At 42.5% G+C, this 11,321-nt stretch overlaps 1 protein-coding gene across 1 annotated transcript in view; it reads right to left on the reverse strand.

Annotated features, from left to right (window-relative positions):
- ERICH6B (glutamate rich 6B) overlaps window positions 1-2,560 on the reverse strand; it is a 47,263-nt gene extending 44,703 nt beyond the window's left edge. The window contains exon 1 of the mRNA XM_012805476.1: window positions 2,038-2,560. Coding sequence (XP_012660930.1) covers window positions 2,038-2,560 — 523 coding nt within the window. The remainder of the gene's footprint in view (window positions 1-2,037) is intronic.
- Between the last annotated feature and the right edge of the window lie 8,761 nt (window positions 2,561-11,321).

An 11,321-nucleotide genomic window follows, 5' to 3' on the forward strand; every position in this document is an offset into this window, starting at 1 on the left:
TTTTCCCATGTGACTTGAAAGGCATTTTAGCATCCCCTATAGTTTTTTCAGTGCCTCTCCCATTTTTACTAGCAGAGCATTTATTTTCAAAGCTTTTGCTTTATGCACAGTTCCATTCACTTGACAGCATTGTATTTGTCCTACTCTAGTGGGTAATATATTTACAAAGATCCAGTGCATAGAGGGCACATGTTAGGAATACTTGATTCATACTGTGCAAGAGAAAAAACCCTGAATGCTATTCTTCAGTATTAGAATTACACTCAGTACTTGAACAGCAGAGATAGTAGGATTCCAAGAGCGAGTGGTAGAGGCACACAGAATAGAGTCACCCAGCCATAGAAGAATTACCTCTTCATTGCAACAACTAAACTTTCATGAGGGGAGTAGGAAGCAAGGATGATAGATCTAATTTGATGGAAAGGGGCGTAAAAATATAATACCTATATAGCTGCTGAGAGCATTCACCTTTTAGGATGAAGATTGTGTGTGATCAGATTTCTAAGCATTTTAAAAAATCAAGCTGCTTGGGATCCTTGAAGTTGGTAGTAGGACTAGATACAGGAAAATAGTTTGGCTCTACTTCTAAGCCAAAATTAAGATGATAGAAATTAACTAGATTTTAAAATTTCTGTACTAGTTGAATATGGCCATACAGACACAACATCAAGACCAGATACCATGTGCGTCTATGACTGAACACACATCAGCCATAGCTAGCAAACCACATAAGGAAGCTGCTGCCAAGTAATAAAGCCCAACTTGAGGAAGTGTTGCTAATTGCTGAAACAGTATTGGGAAAATGTTAACCATAGAATAAGAGAAATCTCTTCAAAGTCACATACCCATAGATCAAGATGATTTCTTTAAGGGGACCAAACAGTACCATGAGAAGTATACTTATGTCTGTTGACGACAGAACATAGGAATGTATTCCAGGAAATAACTAGAGAGCTCTGATAAAACTTAGCTATGTGGATATTCACCAAAGTACTTTAAAAAAAAATTCCAAACAATCAGAAGCAATAAATGATCAATAATAAGGGATCAATGAAATGTCTTAGCACAAAAACATTTAAAAGAAGAAAAATATTACAGCATATCAATCCAAAACAATGGGGTGTTAAAATACAATGGAACATTAAAATGATTTGTTGAAAACTTAACATAGTAAATTAAACTTATGAATTATGAAGTGATATTCATAAAAATGCATACTATTTATATGGAATTACAATATTTGTATAAATATATAAATAAAGGCATTTTTAAAAGCAAGTTACAAACACTATATAAAGTACAATTCTTTTACAAAAAGAGAGAGAGAGAATGTGTGTGTGTGTGTGTACACAATAGAGCCTCTGTAAGTTGACCACCCAAGGGACTATATCATACTGGTCAACATATGGAGGTGGTCAACATAAGGAACTAGGCCCATTGTACTGATACATACATATGGTGCATGTCTAGTCTATTAAAAATTAGGTCAACTTAAGGAGGGGGTTCCATGTAGGGAAGTGGTCAACTATGGAGGTTTCTCATGTATATATAAAATAAGCCTGGGAAGGAAGTAACTAAAAGTGTGGAAAGTGATTATTATCTCTGGGTGGCAGTAATTTTTGCTTTCTTCTTTTTTGCTCATGTGTAGTTTCTAAAATATCCACAATAAACATGTATTACTTGTGCAATAAGAAAAAGCACAGCTACAAATTATTATTATTATTATTATTCTAAACAGGTTCTTTATGTTCACAATGTCTCCCCATCAGCTTTGCTGACACAGCACTTTGGGGCATGGTATTGTAGCTGTGAGAAGAACTTGGACAGTAATGGGTGTTCTACCTGTCGGCACTGTAAATCAGGCTGAAAATTTGAGCTTTGGCTATATCTCAGGTCCCCCGCCCCACCTGGGTATTGTGGTGAATTACAGCTACTATCCTTTGAGAGGTTCTCCTCCAGATACTCACCTCCTTCCAGGTACTTTCCCTTGTAGACACTTTTCCTCCTTTAGATAATTGCTCTCCTCTAGATACTCACCCTTTTCCAGATAATTTTTATACAACTCTTCATATGGATACATTTTTTCCCTCAGATACTCTTCCCCCTTCAGATGTTCTTCCTCTTCCAGATGCTCTTCCTCCTCCAGATACTCTTCCTCCTCCAGGTACTCCTCCTCCAGATGCTCTTCCTCTTCCAGATACTCTTCCTCCTCCAGATACTCTTCCCCCTTTAGATACTCTTCCTCCTGCAGATGCTCTTCTTCCTCCAGGTACTCTTCCTCCTCCAGATGCTCTTCCTCCTCCAGATGCTCTTCCCCATTCAGATACTCTTCCCCCTGCAGATGCTCCTGCTCCTCCTGAAACTCTTCCTCCCCCAAGTGCTCTTCCTCCTCCAGATACTCTTCCTCTGTAGGAAATAGAGATTCATCCTGAAAACTTTCCTCATCTAGTTTTATTTCAGTATTCTCTTCCTCTGTAGATGAGGTCTGTGTGGAATGTGGGGAAGCTGTGGGAGAATGAGGAGATGATGATCCTGATGGCTGATTATTTTCAGCAGACATACTGGGGAGGCAGTGAGCAGATGGACTCCTTCAACAGCAGGCAAAGTCACCTCCTCATCCTGGTAACCAAGAAAGGAATAAACTCTTATTAGTCAGTAACAGCAACTGCTTGTTGATATAAACCCATTTTTGTTCACTCATTTTATTCAATAGTCTTTAGAAGTCTCTTTAATTATGCAAATCAGTACATGGTAGCCCTTGAAAAGGCACAAAAAGAAACAAAAGAGGCTTTACTCTCAATGAGCTAGATGGAGTGACCACATGTGAAGGTAAAACTTTTGAAATTATCACACAAAATGAAGTAAGTGAGGAGGGCTAGAAAGTGACCAGCATTTAGTGGTGCAATCATTGGAGAAAGTTTTTACTTATTCACTAAGAAATATTTATTGCCACAATAAACAAGATAGAGATTGTTTTCTAAGAGCTTGAAGTTTGGGGAGAAATGGGGTTATACAGATTTCTAGACACAGTGACAAATGCAATGGAAGAGGAACATGCAGGGTGGTATACATACAGCACTTGGGCACTTGGTCAATTAAGGTCCCCTTGGTTGGAGGTCTGCAAGGCACATTCTCATGGCTGTCACATACACTGTCATCTTGGCTAGACACATTACCCACTATTAGTTCACCTGACAAACACTACTTATATTTTAACATTGTGAGGATTTTGACTCTTGCAGGAAACTTTCCAAGCTCCATCCTATGCCTTCTATATTTTTATTAAAGTAACTAGTTTTCTCTTGTTTACATGTTTGTTTTCCCAACAGTGTAAAGTTCTTAAAGGTGGGGAATGGGGGCTATTTCTTTTTAAAAATATATTTCCACTCTTGAAGGCCAAGGTTGGTTGATTGCTTGAGCTCACAAGTTCAAGACCAGCTTAAGAAAAAACCAACAGGATGGGTAGAGCAAGATGGTGGACCAGAGGACTGGTCAGCTGAGCTCTCCTAGAACAACTGGGGGAAAAAGAGAACCCAGCCATACCTGGGGAACCTTATCCAGAGTTGTGGCTCATGGAGTACAGCGAGGAAGTGGTAAGCTGAATACAGAGTATGATCTGGAGTAGTGGAAATCTGATGAATTAGGCAAGTGATTGTATCTGGTTGGGATCAGCTGGCTCCCCACAGAGGTCGGGGATGGAAGGAAGCCTTTCCAGAGTTTTAAATTGTTAGGGGAAGCTGTGCATTGAATGGAAGGCTTGAAAGAGTGGGCAGACTCGCACAGTTCAAGTCTGATTCCAGATTTGAATCCTGGTTGGAGTGGGCTTGCCATAGGTTTGGTGGCTGGCAAGGCAGCCATACTGAGAAGTTCTTGGTGGCCAGGAGGCTGCCATTGTGGGAAGGTTGTGAAAAGGTCTTAGCAGGGACCTAAAGCACTGCTGTCTCAATTTTGCCTGCCACTCTTGGGACAAAATTGAGGGTAAAGCCTCAATCTTGCCTGTCCACTCTTGGGACAGCTGAGTGATTCCCACACTCCATGGGAACATTCAGGGGGCATTGTGAGACCTGCCCCTGAAGAATTCTTGTGAGCTTTAAGGTCCCAACCTAGCAGGGTCTGAATGCTGAGGAAACAATCAGGTGATCACCGAAGGCAACTAAGTTTGGAATAAGGACCATAGAGGTAGCTAGCTGTGCTGTCTCCTAAAAAAACTACAGCACCACCTGGTGTGCTGGTGACATATTGTAAAATATTGTCATAAAGAGCAAGGATTTCTTTATTTGGCTAGGAGGAAGAGTTTGGCTTTGCTTAGCCTGAGGACACTTCAAGACCTAAGATCTGAAACAAGGTTTGAAGCAAAGGAGGCAGTGAGAAGGAAAAAAGAGGTGAACAAGAAAACAGAACATATGAGGAGGAATCAACAGAAAAATTCGGGCAACATGAAAAACAAAAACAGAGGAACTTCCCTAAGAGACCATGAGGCAGCTACTGCAGAAGATTTCATCTATAAAGAATTAATGGACTTGACAGAAAGGGAATTTAAATTATGAATGATAAAGACAATGAAAGGAATGAGAAAATGGAAAGACAGAACCAAAAGTTGGATGAGAGATATATAGAATAGAGAAAGGATATGACAGAGCTTAAGGAAATAAAGGAGACAATCAGGGAATGTAAAGATGCAGTAGAAAGTATTAAAGATAGGTTAGAACATGGAGAAGAAAGAACTTCAGAGCTAGAGGATATAGTTTTTGAGTTAACCCAGGTAGTTAAAGAGGCAGAAAAGAAGAGAGAGAAAGCAGAACAGGTGCTTAGAGAACTATGTGACTCCATGAAGCATTCAAATGTATGAATGATAGGGACTCCTGAAGGGGAAGAAAATTGTCCCAAGGAATGTAAGCCCTACTGGAGACAATCATAAATGAAAATTTCCCAGTTTTACTAAAGGCCCTGACACACTCCTTTCAAATGAGTACCAAATACTGGCTCATCCCAACTCAAACAGAGCCTCTCCAAAACATATTGTGATGAACATGTCCAAGGTCAGAATGAAAGAAAAAATTCTGCAAGCAGCCAAGAGTAAGTGCCAACTGATCTACAGAGGCAGAGCCACTAGGATGACAGCAGACTTTTCAACTGAAACCTTCCAAGCCAGAAAAGCATGGTCATCCATTTTCAACATTCTTAAATAAAACAATTTTCAGCCCAGAATTCTGTATCCTGATAAACTAAACTTCAAAATTGATGTAGAAATCAAATCTTTTATGGATATACAAGCTGGCCAAAAAAAGCCATTTAAGAGAGAGCAGTGAAAAGACTTTGTGCAGGCATACTTGTGAGATACTGAGGCAGAATCCCATGTGGCCAGGTTAGTGGCGGGCCTAACATGACCAAGGCTTTGGCTGGAATAGCATTTCCAGAGATGTCCAGACTGTGTTAAGGAATTAAGGTTGATTTCATAAGACAAATAAAAAAGCCCTTTGGAAAATTGGCCAGAAACCCATCAGTAACCTTTCCTGATCTGTGGTAAGTAAGGAAGGTAGCTTGCTGATGGGCCTCAGAATGGAAATGTGCTCGGGGACCTCAAGAGAAGAGGAATTTACCAGTGCATACAGGTATCTAATGGCACAGATGAAACCTAGGCTCGTGAAAGGCTTTTGAGAAGTCCAGTCTGAAAATTCCTTATAAAAGGTTCCAGCAAAAACCCCCTGAAGGCCCACATGGGAGTAGAGGTTTGCACTCAAATTTCTGTATGCCCAAGAGATTTCTTTATGCCTTATTTAAAGATCCAAAGTAACAGCCTCCAAACGGCAAGGCCAGCAAGGGTGGGTATTCCATCTACCTTGTTCCTGCATAGCCTCAGGCTTCATCAGATAAGAACAAAGAAGTAATGGTTGACAACACGTTCTCCATTAAGTTATGTTAAATTGGGTTATGTTGAAAGGGTTATGTTAAAAGGTGTATGTTGAGTGGATTATCAGATTACTAGAAGCTAATCACGAGGTAGTCACATGATGTTTAAATGGATCAATGAGGTCATTGCTGTATAGTGTGCATGTACAAAATTCCCTATATAAACCAACTGTAAATAAAGAAGTTCGCCATTTTGCCTGAATGAGCAAATGGTCACCTTTATTTAAAACACAATTTCAATAAACGTGCTTATTCTCTGTGACATCGCTTTTCTGTAAGACCCTAATGGCAACACTTAGGAAATTCACCAAAACAAGACCAGTTCTACAGGAAATACTGAGACTTATTTTCGACACTGATCATCACAATGGACTACTAGCAAAGTAAATGCCCAGACGCTAAAGGTCAAAACTTAGTTTCCACAGTGGTGCAAAGGATAAAACTACACAACAGACTTTCATAAAATAAGAAGAATAGAACTCCATCACATGTATCAATTATCTCAATAAATGTCAGTGGACTGAATTCACCACTGAAGAGGCACAGATTGGCACAAGTCATCCATATGCTGTCTCCAGAAGACACACCTGGCCTTGAAGGATAAATCAAGACTCAAGGTCAAGGGATGGAAAACAATATTACAGGCAAATGGAAATTAGAAGAAAGGAGAGGTTGCAATATTATTTTTAAATTCAAGCAGACTTAAAGCAACTAAAGTTAAAAAAGTCAAAGATGGACACTTTATACTGGTTAAAGGAATAATAAAACAAGAAGACATTTCAGTTTTAAATATTTATGCACCCAACTTAAATGTTCCCAGATTTATGAAACAGACCTTGATCTGAACAATATGATATACCATAACACCATAATAGTTGGGGACTTTAACTATATGCAGCATTTAGCTTGAGTGACTCCATTCTGGTTTGGGCTACTCTGTTGGGGCCTATGCAGGAGCCTAGTCCAAAACAATGGCCTCCCTCCCATCATTTTAGTTTAACAGTGGTGATGGGGAAAGTGTTATGATTAAAGCATCTCTGGAGCAAGAGGATTCTCATGGCCATTTGTCAGTTAAGAAATAGCAGAGACTGGGAACTCTGCCTGTGGCTGACTTGTCTTTTCATCCATCATTCCGGCTCTGCAGTATGTGAACCTCTTTTCCCATAGGCTGCCTGGAATGCTTTTCGGAGGAGGTAAGGTATGAATAATACATGAGGTGGTGGTAGAGAAAACTGCCTTTCAGGAAAAGGGTGAGCTATGGGAAAGCCTTGGGGCCTATAGCTACGTGTACAGAAGCCTGTTGTATTTAAAGAAGGTCCCTCCAGCTTTATTTTGACTTAAAACCTCAGCTACCAATTACTGTTGTCCATTTGTGACTCCTACAGAATTTAGCTCCTGACCGCTCTGCCTAAGCCAGAGCCATGTGCTGAGAGCAATCACAGAACAGTAACAAACAGTAACAAAGATTCCTTTTTTATTGTTGTTGTTGTTGCAGTTTTTGGCCGGGGCCGGGTTTGAACCCACCACCTCTGGTTTATGGGGCCAGTGCCCTACTCCTTGAGCCACAGGTGCCGCCCAGTAACAAAGATTCTTTGCTTGACCAAACTTTAGTTAGGCTCTTGAACCTTCTCCCAGACGTTTTTCTCGTAAAATCCAGTTTGGGCAAGATCTCCACTAAGTCATTTTACCGAGAACCAGTCTCCATCCTCCTTATCTGACCTACCACCCACCCTTGATATCTGATTAGGTTCCCCACCCTCCTCCACCTTCTGGGTACTGTCTGATCCCCTTTGTCTGCCTTTAGCCAGAATCCTGTTGGGTTGATTTAGGCAGAATTCCTCCTTAACCCTGATGTTTCTTCTTACTTTCCCATCTTCTCTGATGACATCTTGATGCTTCCTCTGAGTTAATTTTCTATATGTTGATTTAGATTCTTGCCCTTTGGGCATAAATTCCCACTTGCCCTTACTGTATTCAAAACTGATCCTAGTTCCATCCTGAGGTCTCTTTTCTCCTACTGCAATAGTCCTGAATAAAATCTCTTCTCATTGCTTTAATGGCTGTCCAGCTCTGCTATTGTATGATAGCAGGTCTGTCCAGCCCTATCCTCAGAGTGGTGAGTAGCACATGTAGGCACCAGCCACTCCATCAAAGGCTCACAGTTGAGGGCTCCCTACTTCTCAGATTTTTAAAAAACTGTTTAGGAGACCAAAATCACCCAGTCCCCTGGACAGCTCAGAGGGCATTTATCAACAGCATGCTATAGTTCAGAATGATGGGTCTTTTCTTCCTACTACCTCTTCAGACCTTGTAAAAAGGATTCAATCAGCTGCATTCTCATTTCAGGATCAGAAAAGCAATGCATTCTATATAATCTCTAGCAACCTGACACCCAGTGTCTGAGGCAATGTCTTGGCTCTGGCCTGACATCCAGAGCATGACCATTTGAGGACAGTGAGGATGTTGAGGCAGTGTGTGCAGATATAAGGGGTGCCTGGCAGAGATGTGAGCTATGTTGTGGCGGTTGCACACTTCTTCCTAAGCTGCTCTGAGAGTGTGTGAAATGTGTATTTGCGAGAGTGTGTGCATTGGGTCCTTCTGAGCCCTTAATTAGTTCATGGCATGGGAAGAGGAAACAAGACCACTTTCCAGCCACTCTGCTCCAGGTGCTGGCTGCAGCCCCATTAAGAGGTTTAGAGATTAGAGTTTGTCTGTTCTTCAGCCTGAGTCCTGGTGACTGGGCCTGGGGATGGAGGTGAAATGACAGTCCTCAGGTGATGCCTGAGTTGAGCTCCTTCATCCTTAAGAGGCTGGTGCTCCTCCTTAGAACGTGGCCTGGTCCAGGGAATTTTCATAGTGATGTTCTGTTTGCTGAAACAGAATTGTCTCACAATGGGTCAACATGTTTTCTGATTCTCAGCGGTGATTTCAGGAAGTTGTTATGTGCAAATGTAAGACAGCCTGATCTTTACGAAGCTGCTCATTCAATTTTCAGACAGCTGCAGATCACAAGGCCTCAGATTGAATCAATCTTTCTCATAAAGTCTCACTCTTCCTCCATTCAACAGCCTTTTCAGTGTTTCAGGTAGCAATCAGAACTCTCTTTTTCTTTCTTTCCTTTCTTCCCTTGCCTTCTTCTTTCTTTTCTTTTCTTTCTTTCCAGAGTCTCACTCTGCCACTCAAGCAAGCTAGAGTGTTGTGTTGTCAGCCTACCTCACAGTAACCCAAAACTCCTGGGCTCAAGCCATCCTCCTGCCTCAGCCTCCCAAATATCTAGGACTGCAGGTTTCCACCACACTTGGCTAATTTTTTTATTTTCAGTAGAGATGAGGTCTCACTCTTGGTCAGGCTGACCTGGAACTCCTGAGCTCCAGCAATCCATCTGCCTTGGCCTCCCAGCATGCTAGGATTACAGTTGGGAGCCACTACACCCTGCCTGCAATCAGGCCTTTCTCCCCGGCTCCAGGTTCAGCTGCCATGGCCATCTTAGCATCTCTGCTTGGACGTCTAATAGACACCTAAAGCTCATTGTGCACATGTTGAGATCCTGATCATCCACGCAGGCCCTTCAGTTGATGACAAAGGCCTTGGAGTCATTACACACCCTTCTCTTTGGTTCTCACCATATGTCAAATCCACCAGGAGATCAGGCTGGCCTCTCCTTCAAAGGGCCTCACCTGTCCTCTGCCCTCAACAGTTGGCTCTGAGGTGCCATCACATCTTGCCTGCATTACTACACTTGCCTCCTGTATTAGTCAGGGTTGTCCAGAGAAACGGAACCAATAGGACATATATAAATGAATAAGAGGTGCTTTATTGTGGGAATTGGCTCACACAATTATGGAGGCTGAGAAACCCCATCATTTTCCACCTGCAGGCTGGAGAACCAGGAAAGCTAGTGGTGTGATTCAGAATAAGGCTGAAGGCCTAAGACACAGGAGAGAGGGGCTGCTAGCACTAAGTCCTGGCATCTGAAGGCCTAAGAACCTGGAGCTCTGGGGACTGAGGGCAAGAGAAAATGATGACCCAGCTCAAGAAGAAAGAGAAAAAAGTTTCCCTTCCTCTGCCTTTTTATTCTGTCTGGGCCCTCAATGGCTTGGACTATGTCTGCCCACACTGGAGCCGGTGATCTTTTTTACTCTTGCTACTGATTAAAATGCTGATCTCTTCCAGAAATACCCTCACAGACACAGCAGAAGTAGGTAATGCTTTTAAAAGCTATCTGGGCATCACTTAGTCCAGTCAAGTTGACACATAAAATTAACCATCATACCTCCTAACAGGTTTACTCTTCAGAGTAACCAGCTTTAAGGTATTGGTCAGATCACCTCACTTCCCTGTGGTAACGTCCATCTCCCAGATTAGATTAAAGCCTCTTTGGGGCCTGCAATGTCCTACCACCTCCCTTCCTTCCCTTGGCTCCCACTGAGCTGGTCTTATTGCTGTTCTAACCATGCCAGTCAGCCACCCTGCTTAGGGCCTTTGCTCTCCTTGTGTCTGCCCTGCCCTGTTCCTGTCCCCTGCCCATCCCTAGCACTTCTCTCTCCTTTAACCAGCACTACTTTCTCCTTTGTTCCCAGAACACTTCTCACCTTCTAGCACACCATGTACTCCATCTATTTGTGATGTGCGTCATCTGGCTCTTCTCATCAGCAATTAAGTTTCCTGTGGTCAGGAATCTTTGTTTTACTTACTGAGGTAGCTCAAGTGCCTAGAACCCTGCCCAGCACACAGTAGGTAATAACACAAAGATGTGAGTCATGACACCCCCCTTCACAGTTACTGTGACCTTTACTAGCTGTCAAGGCTTCTAGGGTCCTCCTGCAGATGTGTGGCAGGGTGCTGAGGGCTCTCTGATGCACATGGCTCAGAGCAGAGCTGAGTCCAGGCCCAGGGTGACTGTGCAGAGGGGAAGGGAGGGGAGGGGCACAGTCCTGCTCCCCTCATACCACCTGGCATGTCTGAGAACAGTGAACTCTGCCACCTCTGTTAGAGTGTCCAGAGCAGCCACTCCAAACAGCAAGTGGGCTGCTTCTGCTCTAATTGGCACATTACGTTTTTCTTGGGCTTGTCCAAATAGTTTGTCATTGGACTGCCAGCCATTTCCCATCCCCCTAGCTTCCTCTCATCTGTGTCTTCAAACAAATCTTTACACAAATGTCAGATGAGAAAGCCCTGAGGTGGCTGCTACAGACCCTCCCCCCTTAGAAGAGACTGAGGAGAAGGGAATTGACATCCCCCCAATCGTTGTAGCCACCCTGATGTGGACATCACTATCCCTAGTTCACAGATGAAGAAATGGGGGTCAATTTTTGAGGGAAATAGAAGAGTTTACAATCTTTATTGTCAAAAAAGTAGTTTGAGAAAAAAAGTTTTTTTTTTTTTTTTTGCTGAGCATTAAAATGAACCAA

This window comes from Otolemur garnettii, unplaced genomic scaffold, assembly GCF_000181295.1.
Source record: "Otolemur garnettii isolate 467f Iridium unplaced genomic scaffold, OtoGar3 scaffold00043, whole genome shotgun sequence".
Classification (NCBI taxonomy): Eukaryota; Metazoa; Chordata; class Mammalia; order Primates; family Galagidae; genus Otolemur; species Otolemur garnettii.